This window comes from Agelaius tricolor, unplaced genomic scaffold, assembly GCF_023055355.1.
Source record: "Agelaius tricolor isolate 1412-34295 unplaced genomic scaffold, bAgeTri1.0.p SCAF_58, whole genome shotgun sequence".
Classification (NCBI taxonomy): domain Eukaryota; kingdom Metazoa; phylum Chordata; class Aves; order Passeriformes; family Icteridae; genus Agelaius; species Agelaius tricolor.
Window position 1 is genome coordinate 1179312 of NW_027269318.1, and position 16208 is coordinate 1195519.

Sequence of the window (16208 nt, forward strand, 5' to 3'; positions counted from 1 at the left end):
AAGATTTCTTCTGTCGCCTGTCGTGCCAAGGCACGAAGCAGGAAGTGATTCTCCTGTGTGTTGTTAGATTCAGCTGGGTTTTCCCTACAAAAGGATGGGCTGTCACTTTTTTACCAACAGCGGGAAGTTCTTCCCCACTCTGAGGTCCCCAGTGGGATCAGGCTCCAGGGGGAAGTAAGAATATCGTGGAATAATACAACAGTTCATCTCCCGAAGTTTAGCAAAGATCCAAAGTGTTACTCTCAGTGTCCAGAGGATGCCCCAAGGCAGGAATTTTCTTTCCCTGACACCTGGCAGCAGGGATAAGTAGGGAGTAGAATTCTCTGTGTTCCAGGAGCGGTGCTGAGTGTCACTTTTGGGATTGCAGGCCCCGGCTGTGGCGTTGGAAAACGATGCCACCGGCTTTTCCACTCAGGAGTGGGAGAACCTGGAGGAGTGGCAGAGGGAGCTGTATGGAAAGGTGCTGACAGGGAAGAGAGAAGCCCTGGTCCTGCTGGGTGAGTGTTGCTGTTGCGTCAGTTATCAGCACTTTCTGGTCAGGGAATCTCTCCCAGACGTGGGAAGCAGATTTGTGGGAACACAGAGAGACCGCTGCCTGTGTTTGAGGACTCTCTGTGCTGCCCAGACGTGTGTTGTAGCTGCTGGAGCTGGTTTGGGGAGCACTGCTGGGTGTGTTCCTCCCTGTGGATGCAGCACAGAAACATTCATTCCTTTCTCTGTTCCTTGTCAGACGATGTCATCTCCGAACCTGCCCTCCTGTCCCGGCTCCAGGGAGGAGAAGCACCCTGCAGGGAGGAGGAGGCAGCTCCTGGAGAGATCCCAGCAGAACCAGGTGCAGGCCAGGGATGAATTAAAGCTTTAATCCTGAGGGTGAGGGTCGTGTGGTGCTGTCACCACACAGAGGCTGGCACAAGGTGGTGGTCCTGGTTTGCTTGGAGGGAACTTCTTGGATCCCAAAAGGAGCAGGTTCAGGGGGAGTAACAGAGGGTGATAAAAAGTATAACAGGTTTGATTTTTAGGATTACAAGTCAGGAAAAAATTCTTTGCTGTGAGGATGGTGAGGCCCCGGCACAGATTGCCCTGTGGCTGCCCCTGGATCCCTGGAAGTGTCCAAGGCCAGGTTGGACAGGGCTTGGAGCAATCTGGGATAGTGGAAGGTGTCCCTGTCCATGGCAGAGGGTGGAACAAGTTTAACCCAGACCCTTCTGGGGTTCTGTGATCTGATTCCATGATTTCTGGCATTGGCAGAGGCTCTGCTGTTTGAACTCAATGTGAGCAGCTGGGACAGCAGAGAAGCACAGGCAAACCAGGAGGGAAGAGCAGGGCTGGCTGAACCTGGCCATGGTGAGTGCTGTGGAAGGGCCTGGGCTCGAGGGTGTGGAGAACCCTCTGGAACTGGGGGAGCAGGGGGAACCACTTCCCTGCAGGGCAGAGCAGAGCTCCCAGGAGCAGGAATGGAAGGTGCTGGAGGGGCTGTGTGTGGCAGCAGGGTGGGTGAGTGGGCACAAACTTCTGGGGCAGCAAGAGAGGAGTCCAGTGGGGCTGTGATAGCCACTAAAGGAGTCTCCTCTTTCCCAGTAAAGCAGTTTCCTCTTTTCCTCAGCAGACAGCAGCATTCCAGAGCGGAGCTTTGCTGTCACCGTGAAGCAGGAAGAGGAGGAAGAGCCACATGCAAAGGAGCAGGGAGCCATGGAGGGTGTGGAGTGCTCTGAGCTTGGTGTGGGTGAGTTTGGATGTGGGAATCCCTGACATTCCTGCTGTGGGACAGTGTGCTGGGATGTGGGGGCTGAGGGGAGGCACTGGGAGAGAGCAGGAGCCGTGCTGAGGTGGGGAGTGAGCAGGACACTTGGGGAGAGATTTATTTTTGGGAAGGTGAAAGAGCTGGGAGGATGAGGCACTGTAGGTGAGGATTCTGGCACACCTGGAATGGATCCCTCAGAATATGAGGAATCATTAAGTTGAGAACAATTCAGGGCAGGGAGCTTGTTTCTGTCTATTTGAAAAATGCTGATTAAATTTGCAGCAGTAAAGACTTGATTCTTAATAAAAACAACATTAAGCCTGTGAAGTTCTAAATGCTTTCTTTCTATCTTTTTTTTTATTTTTCACATCATTTTACTTGCTGTAAATGGTAGTTTGTAGTTTTGTACCTTATTGATGGAGAGACAGAAGTTGACCTCAAATCAAAAAAAAAAAAAAAACCCTGGTGTTCAATTGTTTTTAATTGTTTTTCAATACTGTGGTGGAACCTGAGCAGGAGAATGGTTCTCCATGTGTGTATCCAAGCTCCAAACAGGCCTGAAGTGTAAAAATGTCTAAAAATAGGGTGTAAATAAGCTCACAATACAATTCTCACCCAGATCACGTCAATGCTGCTGCCAGCAAAACATTTTCAGTTTTGTGGTTGTGATGGGTTGAGTCCAGGAAGAGAAAAAATATTTAGTTTGTGTTTTGTTTTGAGTTTTTGCAGTTTTTTTATTTCTTGGTGCATTTCACTTGTGTTTTGACAGCAGCTGTTTGTTCTGGAACAGGAGTTCAGGGGGGTTGTTGCCCTCCAGAGTCCCTGTGAGTGCTGTCACAAGAGTGGCAGAATATTGACATTTACAGAGAAATTTAGACCCAAATATGGAGGGTGGAGAAGAAGGAACTTGAAAATAAACAGAACTAACAAATCAAAACACCTAAATAATAATGACCTCATTATTATTTAGGTCACACAGAAATCAGTTTCCCATGGAAAAGTTTATGCTTTCTGGTTCAGCATAAAATTTGGGGTTTCAGTCAAAATGCTCAGCTGTGAAGAGCATTTTTAGCTTGCTCTTATCCAAGAATCCATGGGTTCTGTGTACTGTCAGATTATTTGAATGGAGTTTTTCCCTCCCGAGGAAATCCATGAAATCAACAGTTCATCTCACATAAAAATGTCATGGAGATATCAAACCTCTTGACTCACTGGTGTCATAGCAATGGAGCTGTTTGGGTTCTTGCTGCATTTCATCTCCTGTGGATTTAATTGTTGGAGACAGAAACCAACTTCCAGTCACAATCTGCTCGGTCAGATCTCACTCAGGAACAAATGAGTTTAGAACTCTCCCTAAAATTTTGGTTTAGTACAGAAAGAGGGAAAATTACACTCTGTGTTTTGGTCCAGTTAGAACTTGGATTAAAACATTTTATATCTTTATTTTTTAAAATACTCTTAGTGCCCTAAATTGCAGGATAATATTGAGGCAAAGGCTTCCTGCTGGCAGAGGGCTGGGTTAGGTGGGTTACTGGGAAGGAATTCCTGGCTGACGGTGGGCAGGCCCTGGCACAGGGTGCCCAGAGAAGCTCTGGCTGCCCCTGGATCCCTGGAAGTGTTCAAGGAAAAGTTGGACAGGGTTTGGAGCAGCCTGGGATAGTAGAAGGTGTCCCTGCCCGTGGCAGGGAGTGGCACTGGATGAGCTTTAAGGTCCCACCCAAACCATTCCAGGATTCCATAAGAGCAGGATGTATTCTGGGATAAAGGGGGAAAGTGGTGGCGCTTTGAAGCAGTGGAAGGACATTTGTGATTCCCTTGTGACCAGAATATCCTGAGTTCTGTTTGGGATCATCTCAGCAGCACTCCTGGATTATTCTGCAAACAACCTGAGGTGCCCTTTCTGGGCTGTTTCTGTATTTTACATGCTCCATGTTTCATAACTTTTTGAAGCTGCCTTTGATATCAGAGGTGATGCAATATTTTACAGTCAGTCACAGTTTCTCTGTTCCAGCCCAGCTCTCCTGAATTTCAGAGACAAATACATGTATTTGTAGCAAATCTCTGAGCTATTTTGGGATTTGTGTTGTTTGAATTGCAAAATGGAATCCTGAGTTCTAGACAAAATGTGAAGTGACACAGAAAGGGACACTTCAGTGCTGTGAGGAGACCCTGTTCCCTCATGGCTCTGAGAGGATCCTCAATCCTTCATAGCTCTGAGAGGATCCCCAAGCCCCTCACAGCTCAGATGGGACCCTGATTTCTCACAGCTCTAAGTGGGACCCTGACCCCTCATGGCTCTGAGTGGATCCCTGACCCCTCATGGCTCTGAGGACTTTGTTTCATCATGGCTCTGGGTGAAGCCCCGATCCCTCACTGCTCTGAGGGAATTGGCCCTCATGGATTAGAGGGGACCTTGTTTCCTTCAAGGCTCTGGGTGAACCCTGATCCCTCATGGCTCTGAGGACCCTGTCCCCTCATGGCTCTGGGTGGAACCCCAGTCTCTCACAGCTCTGAGGACCCTGTCCCCTCATGGCTCTGGGTGGAACCCCAATCTCTCACAGCTCTGAGGGAGGATCCTGTTCCCTCATGGCTCTGAGGATCCTGTCCCCTTATGGCTCTGGGTAGACCCTAATAATCCCTCATGGCTCTGAGGATCCTGTTCCCTCATGGCTCTGGGTGGACCCCAATGCCTCACAGCTTTGAGGAGGATCCTGTTCTCTCATAGCTCCAGGTGGACCCCAATCCCTCATGGCTCCGGGTGAACCCCAATCCCTCACGGCTCTGAGGGGGGCCCTGTTCCCTCATGGCTCCAGGTGAACCCCAATCCCTCACAGCTCTGAGCAGGATCCTGTTCTCTCATAGCTCCAGGTGGACCCCAATCCCTCACGGCTCTGAGGGAGGATCCTGTTCCCTCATGGCTCCAGGTGAACCCCAATCCCTCACAGCTCTGAGCGGGATCCTGTTCCCTCATGGCTCCAGGTGAACCCCAATCCCTCACAGCTCTGAGCGGGATCCTGTTCTCTCATAGCTCCAGGTGAACCCCAATCCCTCACAGCTCTGAGGGGGGCCCTGTTCCCTCATAGCTCCAGGTGGACCCCAATCCCTCACAGCTCTGAGGGGGATCCTGTTCCCTCATGGCTCCGGGTGAACCCCAATCCCTCACAGCTCTGAGCGGGATCCTGTTCCCTCATGGCTCCGGGTGAACCCCAATCCCTCACAGCTCTGAGGGGGGCCCTGTTCCCTCATGGCTCCAGGTGAACCCCAATCCCTCACAGCTCTGAGGGGGGCCCTGTTCCCTCATGGCTCCAGGTGAACCCCAATCCCTCACAGCTCTGAGCGGGATCCTGTTCCCTCATGGCTCCAGGTGAACCCCAATCCCTCACAGCTCTGAGCGGGATCCTGTTCCCTCATGGCTCCGGGTGAACCCCAATCCCTCACAGCTCTGAGGGGGGCCCTGTTCCCTCATGGCTCCGGGTGAACCCCAATCCCTCACGGCTCTGAGGGGGGCCCTGTTCCCTCATGGAGTGCTGTGGACAAGATGCAGTAAGGGTGGCCGGGGTCATGGCGTGGCAAAGGAGCCCCATGGTGCCCCCGGCCGCCCCTCAGCCGCCATTCCCCACAGGGCCGGACGCCACTGGACACAGGGCCCAGGCCCCGGCGGAGGGCGGGAACCGGCCAGGGGCCAGGAGCTGCCAGGACCGGGATGTGAGAGGGAATCCCACAGAGACCAGCTCCGGTGAGTGGTGTCAGGGCAATGGTGGGAGAGGGATGTGGGACACTGAGCACCTGCCAGGATCTGGGGACATCTGAGGTGTGGGTGGTGTTTTGGCCTGGAGAAAAGGGGGCTCAGGGGGGACCTTGTGGCTCTGCACAGCTCCTGCCAGGAGGGCACAGCCAGGGGGGTCGGGCTCTGCTCTCAGGGAACAGGGACAGGAGGAGAGGGAACGGCCTCAGGCTGGGCCAGGGCAGGCTCAGAGTGGATACTGGGAAAATTCCTTCCCCAAATAGTCTGTCCACAGCTGCCCAGGGCAGTGGTTGGGTCCCCATTGCTGGAGGGATTTAAAATCCCTGTGGATGTGGCACTTGGGGACATGGTCAGTGGTGGCCTTGGCAGTGGTGTGGGAATGGTTGGACTCGATGACCTTAAAGGGCTCCCAACCTCAACAATTCCACAATTCTATGACCAGCATCTCTCCAAGGCACTTGCTGTGCTGAGTTTGGTCTTCCAGCTGCTGCTGTCAGGCATTCCATCCCCACCAGCCTTTCCAGGACCTTCCATCACTCCCTTCTTTTCCCTCTCCTGGGAAATCCTCCAGTCCCTTGGCCAGGTCTGCACTGTAAAGGTGCAGAGCACTGGCCCATCTGCTTTTCTTTATTTACTCTACAGACTTTTGTTTTCTTTTTTCTTTTCTCATTATTTGAATGAATTTCTTTAAGAACTCTGTTCTCATGAGTGTTTCTCTGATGGGTGAGAAGTGGTGTGTGACTGAGAGGCATTGAAAAGGAAACAACAGAACTCTGACAGCACCAAGAGAGAAAGAAACTCAAGGACAAGAATTCAAGTGGCTCTGGCCTCTCCTGGGGCCCTGGAGAACGTGTTTCCACTTGTATGAAGATTTTGTGCGTTTCTCAGGCTCAAAAATCTGCTGAGGGTTTTGTAACCAACATTTCAGGTCTGTTCAAGAGGCCTTGGTCAGCAGGAACTAGAAGTGGAGCGAGGTTTTCTCTGGAATGTGAGCTAGAACAGAGCAGATCTGCCTGGGCTGGGCTGACAGTTGGAATTAATTTTGTATGGTGTTAAAATAACAGTGGCTCTTGTTAACAGAGGACAGCATAATCCAGATTAAGCAAGAGGAAGAGTTGTGCACTGCAGATCGGAAGGAGGAGGCTGCAGAAGCTCCTGGAGAGCCCTGCCCAGGTGAGTAACTGCATACCTCAGAGGGAAAATGAAACAGAGGGATTAAATTCCAGGTTGTGTGAATAAATTCCCCACCTCTGCTCATGTATTCCAAATCTTTAAGAAGTTCTGAGCAGACTTGTCAGCAGATCCCCCAGGTGAGGGCTGGTGTTGCCCCTTTCCCTTCTCACAGACACTTTGGAGTTTGTTGCTGCATGGTTGGTTTTTATCCAAGTGTGGCTCTCCCTAAATTCCTTCAGGTTGCTTTTTCCCTCCTCCCTTCCCTTCTGGGGTTCTCCTGGGTAAGGAGGAGCCCACAGACTCTTCTGAAAGGCTGCAGAGCCCAGGGCCCTGTTCTTTGCCCTCTCACTTGGATCTCTTTGTTTTGCAAATCAGCTGCTCTGCTTTGCAGATTTTCCTCACTCTTTTCAAAGGTAGTGGTGCTTCCTGTTGGCTCCACTAGAACTGTACTTGGCTCCCTGTGTTTGTAGCCAGCTGGGATTTTTAGACCTTTCCAAAGGTTTCCTTAAGAAACTGGGCTTAGAGGAGCTTGGCTTGGGGTAACAACCTCCAAAGAAAGCTCAGACCAGGGCAGGTTTACAGCCTTGTGAAATCCTGAGTTTAGGCAGGTATGATACACTTCTGAACTTCCTCCCTCAGCAGAGCGAGGATTTTACGAGCCTGAGGCATCCAGTCAGACCAGGAAAGGCAGCGAGGTGGATACCAGGGAGCTGCCAGGCACAGAGGGTGAGCACCTCCAGAGAGATCCTGCCACAGGTGAGGATCTGCCAAAAACTCCACTGCAGGAATTGCCCCTTAATGGCTCTTCCTGTTGTGCTTTCCCTGCTGCTTTGTTACTGTTGTGCATTCCCAAATTATCCAGGCTTTGTGTCTTCCCCTAGTGTTTCTCAGTTGTGTAAATTCTCCCCAATGAACAGGATTTCAGACTTATGCAAGGGGTGTTTCATCGTGGATTAAACAAGAGGAGCCACCCTGCTCTGAACAACAGGACTTGCAGAAAGAGGAAATCTCTGCAGATCCAAATACAGGTCAGTAATGGATTTCAGCTGGGACTTTGGGGACAGTAAATCCAGTTTAGAGTATTTTTTAATACTGTGTGAAATGTCACAACCTTGCAATGTTAACCATGAGAGAACTGGGACAAACCTCAGTCTGCTGGTTAATATTTGGTCACAAAAATTTTGGGTTCTGTCAGCTGAAGAGGCTCCTTCCCTCTTGAGCCAGCCAAAAGCTGCCAGAGGCACTGGCTTGGGCTTGTGTTGAGGCAAGCCCAGAGCTGCATGGATCAAGTTTGTGCTGCTTTTATCTGGATAAAAACCTGGCTCAGGGCTGGGCCCACAGTGCTGGGCAAGGGAGTGACATCAGCTGGTGGCCAGTCACCAGTGGTGTCCCCAGGGCTGGGGACATCCTGGGGCCACTGTGTTTGATGTCTTTGTCAGCAGTGTGGATGAGGGGAGGGAGGGCACCCTCAGTCCTTTTTATGGTCAGGATTCCCTGCCCTGAGGACAAGTTTCTCACTTCTCATGCTGTCAGTTCTTCCAGGCATTTCTGGAAATGGTTTGGAGGCTTTGGGGATTTTTGGTGGTCTTGATCCCCATCCCTGTAATCCATCCCCACTTCTTGACCTCATTCCTGCCTTTGCTCTGTGTTGTGCTTGTCTCCAGGAGCTACAACAAGGGTGTTTGTCCCAGAAATTGCTGCCTTATCTCCACATGGCACCCCCTTCTCCAGCCACATCTTGTTCTTTCTCATGGCTCCACTGGATGTGGCCATCCAGTTATCAGTGTTTGGGACACACATTCCTTTATTTTCTGGGAATTGGGAGCTCAGTGGGTCTCACTTTGGACTGCAGTTTATAGGGTTGCAGGAGGGTGGGCTTTAATCAGTGATTTTCCATCCTGGCTGCAATTCAAGTCAATGACTTTCTTTGAAAGTTCCATAACAAAAATGTTACTCCACTTGGGTTGTTATTCAGGCAAGACAAATGGGTTCTGAGGCTTTTCACCAAAAAACAGGTGCTTGTTAGACAGCACAAGTTCCTGGGAGCAGAGAGTGAACAGGCTCCCCAGGAAATGGGCATGGCCCAAGGCTGCCAGAGCTCAGGGAGCATTTGGACAATGCTGTCAGGCACGGGGTGGGATTGTTGGGGTGTCCATGCATGGCCAGAGATTGGACTCCATCCTTGTGGGTGTCTCCCAGCTCAGGGGATCCCATAGTTCTGTGACTTGCTGAGCTAACTCAGGGCCCTGCTTGGACTCTTCTCCTGGAGATGCTCAGGAGAGTGTCTGGGGAACAGCTGGGAACACTGAGGTGGGACAGTGTCTGCTCTGTTATCTGGCTGAGAGGCTGAATCTGAGACTGCAGCAGTCATTTTTTATGTAGATTTGAAAAAATACAGTTGAAAAAAAGTCCTTCTATTTTCCTGGAACTTTTGTTTCAGTGGATGCTGGTACTTTGTTCTTCCCTTAGTATTAAAGATGTGGCTTGGGGCTGGGAGGGACATTCCTAAGGGGACTCCTGAATTAAAAATCTCTGAAATCTCTGTTTCAGATGAAAATTTGAGGAGGGACCATCCAGCAAATTCCTTGGAGAGCAAGACCTGTGACTTAGAGGTACCAGGAAGACCGGGAGAGGTGTTTCCCAAAGATCCCAGCCATGGAGTGACATGGGACAGTCAGTGGAATTCAGAAATGATGGAAACAACCACCACAGGGAATGGGAACAGCCTTGGAGGTGATGCTCAGTACGATTTCTTTAGTGCTCAGGAAAAGAGGCCCTGTATGTACAAGTGTGAGAGAAGCTGCCCACAGCAGGACCAGCCTCAGCAGGCACTGCAGGGAGAAGGGGACATATTTCCAGGCTCCACATATGAGAGGATGTTCCCTCTGCTGCACCCACACCCAGGAGAGATGGGAATGGGCCTGGGAGAGAAGGGAATGGGCCCAGGAGAGAAAGGAATGAGCCTTGCAGAGAAGGGAATGGGCCCTGGAGCTGCTCCCACCTCCTGTGAGGGGCCAGGGCCCCACTCTGAGTGTGGAGAGACTCCCCCAGGCACAGGCAGGCCCCGTGAGCAGGACAGCCTGGGCACAGAGGAGGCTGCTGAAAACGAGGAGAGCTTCCCCACGGACACCTCGGGATCCAGCCCCTGCTGGGAGCCGCCCCTGGCCCGGGGCAGCCCTGCCCAGCAGCAGAGCCAGGGCCGAGGCAAATCCTACATTTGCAGCGACTGTGGGAAAAACTTTGTGTGCCATTCGTGGCTCGTGAGGCACCAGACGAGTCACACGGGAGAGAGGCCCTACAAGTGCTCCAAGTGTGACAAAACCTACAGGAGGAAGGATTACCTCCTGAACCACCAGCGCCGGCACACGGGAGAGAGGCTTTTCCAGTGTCCCCTCTGCAGCAAGAGATTTGTGCTCAAGAGGAGCCTGCTGAAGCATCAGGAAGGTCACATGCAGGACACCCACGTGCCACTGGTCAGCTGGCCCTGCGGGAACATCAGGGGCTCTGTGATGCATTCCATTTAGGACATCCCCCACAGCCCTTGGTGCATCCTCCAGGGCAGCACCCCCAGCTCTGTGGCAGACCCTGATGGCAGGAGGAGGCTGTGGTGCAGCCACCTCGAGCCTCTCCCAGGAAAAGGGAGCTAACTGGAGGTTATTTTGTGTTAGACAGCATTCACCAGTGCCTGTGGATTTGGGGAGGTGGAGTTTGGAGGTACTGCTGGCTGTGAGTCCATGTGGGAGAGAAACCACATTGACATGGAACAATTTGTGATGCGTATTACAAAGAACAGTTGTCTGAATAGAGAGAAATTATCCAAAATGTTATCCCAGGAATCTGGAGTCCTTGGACTGGGCTGGGAGCAGTGAGTTAAAGGTATTAATTGTCCACTAACGAGTGAAACGGTGTCAGGAAACACACACTTGGGTGAGGTGCTTTGGGAAAGGAAGTGTTGCCCCTGTGGCTGTAGGAGAAAGCCTCTTTCTTCTGTGGCAAACAGAAAGAGGCTGCAGAGCCTGGGAGGCAGCTTATTCCCACTCTTAAATCCTGGGGCTCCTCGCTGCCAAACCCCAAGGGAGAATTCCTGAAGGCTGAGATCCTTCCTGGGAGCTGTAAGATGGCCAGGCAGCCTGGAATATGGTTTTAATTCTGCATAGCCTTAAAGTTGTGTTGCATTTCTTTTCCCACATTGTTCACAGACTTCTGTGTTAGTTCAGTTTTCCAAATCCTATGAAAGCAAACCATGGAGATGCTGCAGAAACCTGGGAAACACAGAGTTAATGAGCTGCTGTGTCCCAAGCACTGATAACAGGATCTGCTGGAGACCAGGCTGGGTGGAGGTAGGGCAGCTCTGCCTCCTCCCCCAGCTCTGTGTGCTCCACTCCCAGGAGGAAAGAAACTCTCAAGGTTTGTAGATGCCCGTGGTCAAAAAGGAATGACAGGTGTCAGAAGGGTCCAAGAAAGCTCACAAAGTTCTAACAGCAAATTCCACCCTCAGCATGGGAATTTTTTGCCCTTCTGGTCGGAAGAGAAATAAAAAGGTAAAAGAAGAGAGGAAAGAGAGAGGGAGATCAGAGAGATAAAGGGAAGGATATCACCAGTCCTGGCTCCAGCATCAATCCAGCTGTGTTCAGGATCCCAGAGGTGCCCTGTGAGCCCTGGATCACCCTTTTACAGCCACACCCTGGGGCTACTTTTTTCACTTTTGATGCAAACAAGTCAGCAGACACAGCCCATCCCTCTGAATCTCTTAGAAATGGATCAGGGGGTCTCTGGTGGTTTTGATCCTCCCTGATTGATCAGCCTTTGTTGGACACTCCATGCCTTGTGCTGTGCATGCTGTGCTTATCTCCAGGAGCCAGAATAAGGATGTTTGTCCCAAAAAAGAGCTGTCCCTGCTCCGTGTGCCCCCCTTTTCCAGCCACATCCCGTCCTTCCCCTTTCAGTGTCTCACACAACAGTCCTTGGCTGGCTCCACAGCTGAGACACAGCCCTTTATCTCCTGGCCTTCTACAGAATCCAAAGTGATAAACCAGGGCCTGAAAAATGACCAGCCTGAGACTCTTCTTGCTTCAGCAGAATGCAGGGAAAGAGAATTATTTGAGAATTTAGGTAGGAAAAAGCGTGGTAGAGAGAAATAAGACCCCAGAGAGGAAATGAAAGGGGAGGGGAAGAGCTGAATTATTGCTGTCAGTGAAAACTGAGCAACTGCAGAAAGAGTTAAGGAAGAAAAGGAGGAAGACAAGCCCAAAACTGGAAAAATCAGAGGGGCTGAAAATTTCAGAGGGTCCCCCTCTGCAGCCATGTCTTATTCCAGTTTGTCCCTTGTTACCCAGGTCTGGGACACAGCAGCACTTTAACTCCTTGGTGCCCGGGATGGTGCACCCCAGGGCACTGCCCACACGGTGTTGGAACCCACAGCTCTTACTGGGGCCAGCTTAGCTGCAGCTCCAGAAATTCCCATTCCTGCCATGGCTGGAATTTGCCATTGTGGTACTTTAATTCTAAATCAAGGAGTGCAGGTGCTTTGTAGAGCCTGTGCCCTGTAGCCCCTGGAATTCTTTTGGGGTTAAGGTTGGCAGATTCCTGCTTCTCACCCAGCAGCCATAAATTACCCTGAGCAGTTTGGCACAGGGGGATTTGCTCCAGGGATTTTAACTCTTTGTCCTCCGGGTGCTACTCCAGCATGCTGCTATGTTAATACTGGATATTGTGCTCTCGTGTCTATTAAAAATTTTTATTAATTGTTGGCAAAACCAGATGAAATGTGAATATCCAGGCCATTATTCTGGCTGCATGGATAAGATTCCACTTGCTGGATGTGTGGCTATTAAGGAAATTTCCCTGCATGCCCATCCAGGAGCCACTGTGGAGTCACAGCTGAGCAGTACCTGAGCCAGCTCCTGTGGGTCCCTGTTTGATGCCACTGCACACTCACACAGCTTTCCTCACAGACTCCATCCCAGATTTCCCATTGCAGAGCCTCGGTCAGCTGGATCCTTGCAGTAATTTAACCTTGATACAACGGCAGGGTAACAGCTCAAGGTGGTGCCTCCATGCTGGGACCCAAACAAAGGAATTCCACCCCCTCTCCGGGCTTTTCTCACCTCACCACCAAAACAGAAAATGTGGGATGACCGGCTCCTGCTGTGTCCCTCACTGTGCCCTTTGTTATGCAAAGCTCGGGCAGTTCCCGTGCCCTGGCTCCGGATTGTTTCCCTCCTCACGCCCGGGATGCTCTTGCAAATGAACCTGGCTCAGATGGAACGGGATCGCTTTTCATGAGCCATTTCCCGAGCCTCCAGGAGGTTCGGGGGGTGTTGGAGGAGGTAAGGAATGACCTTACCTCGGTTCTCGGGATCACCCCGAGTTTCCATCCCGTTCTAATCTGTGCACTTGTAGCAGCTAAGGCTCCAAGGAGTTAAGGCTGTGCCCTAAACTCTGATAAGGAGCGGGATAGAACAGGATGTGGTTGGAGAGGAGGGCACGGCAGATTGGCCGGTGCTGTTCAACTCCCCCTGGGGACGCGGAGACACGACAAATAGGGGACAAGGCCAGAGGGGAAGCGAGCAGGGAGATCTGCACTGCAGAGGAGCATCGAGATCACCACAGCCCCCCAAAGCCCCCCGACCCAATTCCAGAACGGTCCAGCAGCGGGATTGCGCACACTCTCTCATTTGCATGGGAAGTGGGAAACCTGATGCCGGGGCGGGGAAAATTTACCCATAAGGAGGTGTCCCCACAGCATCCTCGGGACCCTGCACACCCTGCACACCCGGATCGGCGCTGGAGCCAGGACTGGTGATGTTCCCTCACCTCTCCCCTCGCCCCTCCTTCCTTTTTAATTTACTAATAGAAGATCAGGTGCTAACTCATGGCAATTTCCATGCCAAGTGTATAATTTACTAATCAAACTTCGTAGCTCTTTCGGGATCCTCTGTCGTTCCCTTTGGACCCGGGCAGCTCCACACGTGAGGAACTTCCCTCCCCTTGGAGCGGGACACGGCACTGCTGGTTAAACATCCTCCTTCCCAGCTCTTCTGCTCGTGTTCAGGGTTTCTCACGGGATTGTGTCGTGGCCTTGTAAGAACACGACTTATTAATAAGAGTCTGGATTTGTCACCTGTCACTTTGTCGGTGGCACCGTGGGGAAAAAATAGAGAAACAGAGTCAGGGAAGAGCCTGTTTGGGGTCAGAGCTCCTTTAACTTAAAGGAAACTTCCTTAAAGGAGCTTTTTTGCGTGCGTGTTTCTGCTTGAGTTTTGCCCGGATGTTTGATTCGTTGGTTGGAAATTTCAGGGGTTTTAATTAAAATTGTCAAGTGCCACGGGTCGTTCTGCAGCGGGAGGGGAAGGGAGGAGCGAGGCTGAAGCCAGAGGAGAAACTGAGCGGCTGCCACCCCCCAAATCCCAGGTTTCGAGGCATCTTTGCATTGGGACGAAACGGGCGGGGAGGCGGGGGCCGGTCCCGAGGTCCGCCTGCGATCCAGGCGGGGGAGAATCCCTCCGCTGCCCCGGCCCGGGACGGCGCTCCGAGACGGCGAATCCCGCGTCCCACCGGTGCTCAGAGAGGAAGAGCCGGGGCTCCGCTCCCGACTTGCGGCCGGTGCTCGGTGAGGAGTCCCGGAGCTCCGCTCCCGACCCGCGGCCGGTGCTCGGTGGAGCCTCCCGCGGTTTCCGCCGCGCTGCCGTTGCCGTGACAACGAGTGGACGCCGTCCCAATCTCCGCCTCCCTTCCTGTCTCGTCCAATCAGCGCCCTGCTTTCCCCGCGCGCTGACCAATGGGGATAAGCGTCCCTCCCGCCCTCTCCTCGTGGAGGCCACCGCGCGCCGGGCGCTGGGCGGACCTGGTGGGCCAATGGCGTGGGGGAAATGGGTCAGGGCTGAGTTCGGATTGGCTGCTGCTGCCCGACGCCGCCTGTGATTGGCTGCTGCGGCTCGGCGGGGCTGAGGGGAGGAAGATGGCGGCGCGGCGTGAGGGAGAGCCGGGCTGCCGGGGGCCCCGCGGCGCTTCCCGCGCTGCGGAGCCGTGTCCGGCCTCGCCCTGCGGCGCCTTCCCAAGGGCCCCGGCTCCCCGATAGCAGCGCCGCTACCCGCTTCCCCCACGGCTGTGGGACGGCGAGAGAGGCACAGACAGCCCTGGCATGTGCAGGCGGTGAAAGCGGGGCTGGGCTGGAGCCGTTCGTGGTGAAAGGGACCTGGAAGCCCATCCAGTGCCACCCCTGCCATGGGAGGGACACCTTCCACTGTTGCAGATTGCTCCAAGCCCCGTCCAGCCTGGCCTTGGACACTTCCAGGGAACATCCACAGCTTCCCTGGGCGCCCTGTGCCAGCCCCTCCCCACCCTCCTAGCCAGGAACTCCTTCCCAATATCCCACCTCTCCTTCAGTTTAAAGCCATTCCACGTGTCCTGTCCCTCCATGCCTTGTCCCCAGTCCCTCTCCAGCTCTCCTGGAGCCCCTTCAGGCCCTGCCAGGGGCTCTGAGCTCTCCCTGGAGCCTTCTCCTCTCCAGGGGAACATTCCCAGCTCTCCCAGCCTGGCTCCAGCCCTGCAGCAGCTCTGTGGCCCCTTCTGTCCTCATCCCAACGTGTCCCTGCCCTCCCTGTGCTGGGGACCCGGGGACACCTGGGCCCCAAGGAGCTGATGTGCTGCTGTGTCCCACACTCCCGTAAGCAGCACGTTAGAACAGGATGTGGTTGGAGAAAGGAGGAACACGGAGGTGGGGCTGCCCCTCTTGGGGCCGCTTTCCTTCTGCTCCAGGGAGATAAGGGCAGTGGGAAAAGGCAGTGCCGGAATGGGGTCGGGAAAGGGGCACAGAGTGTCAGCCAGAGATTGGTCCAGGAGTGGTGATCAAGAGCCCCAAAGGCCCTTTCCAGAAAGCTCTGGGAGAAGGGACTGTGCATCCTCACTCATTTACATATAAAAGGAGAAACTTAATTCCAAGGCGGGGAAAATTTACCTGTGAGAATGTGCCCTCGGGACAGGATTAGTGCTGGAGCCGGGATTGGTGATTTCCTTCCCTCTCCCATCTGATCTCCCTCTTTTCTTTTATTCTTTTATTTCTCTCATTACCAGAAGATAAGGGCGAAAGTACCCATCTCCACGCTGAGTGTTTAATTTAATAATCAGGTTCTGTGAGCTTTTTTTGGACCTTCTGATCCTTGATTCTCTTTAACCCCGGGTGTCCTCAAACCTTGGGATGTCCTCTTAGGAGCAGGATGCAGCAGGATCCCTGGATGGTTTATTCCCTTTCTCAGTGTTCCTGTCCAAAGATCTCCTCACTGACTGACACCCCTGAGACTCTCCTCTGATATGATGGGAGAGCTCTTGGTACAGCCCAAACTTTCATTTTTTGGGAATTATTTGTCTCTCAGCCCTGTGCTGTGTGCTGGATACCTTTGGAGTTCGATGTCTCTTGTCAATACAAAAACGAACAAAGCTCATTCTGTGTGCATACCACAAGGGTTAATTAAATGTAAATCTGCATATTCAGGGGGCATTAAGCTGATTTTAAAGCATTTTTTTCTTCTCAGATCGTGGTTTGAAGCA

At 52.6% G+C, this 16208-nt stretch overlaps 1 protein-coding gene across 1 annotated transcript in view; it reads left to right on the forward strand.

Moving 5' to 3' along the window:
* The window catches only part of LOC139605010 (uncharacterized), a 30044-nt gene that overhangs the window by 1774 nt on the left and 12062 nt on the right, over window positions 1-16208 (forward strand). Inside the window, exons 2-11 of the mRNA XM_071456343.1 lie at window positions 368-497; window positions 731-832; window positions 1249-1344; window positions 1604-1723; window positions 5364-5477; window positions 6567-6659; window positions 7299-7415; window positions 7577-7687; window positions 9210-10175; window positions 14149-14271. Coding sequence (XP_071312444.1) covers window positions 368-497; window positions 731-832; window positions 1249-1344; window positions 1604-1723; window positions 5364-5477; window positions 6567-6659; window positions 7299-7415; window positions 7577-7687; window positions 9210-10175; window positions 14149-14271 — 1972 coding nt within the window. The remainder of the gene's footprint in view (window positions 1-367; window positions 498-730; window positions 833-1248; window positions 1345-1603; window positions 1724-5363; window positions 5478-6566; window positions 6660-7298; window positions 7416-7576; window positions 7688-9209; window positions 10176-14148; window positions 14272-16208) is intronic.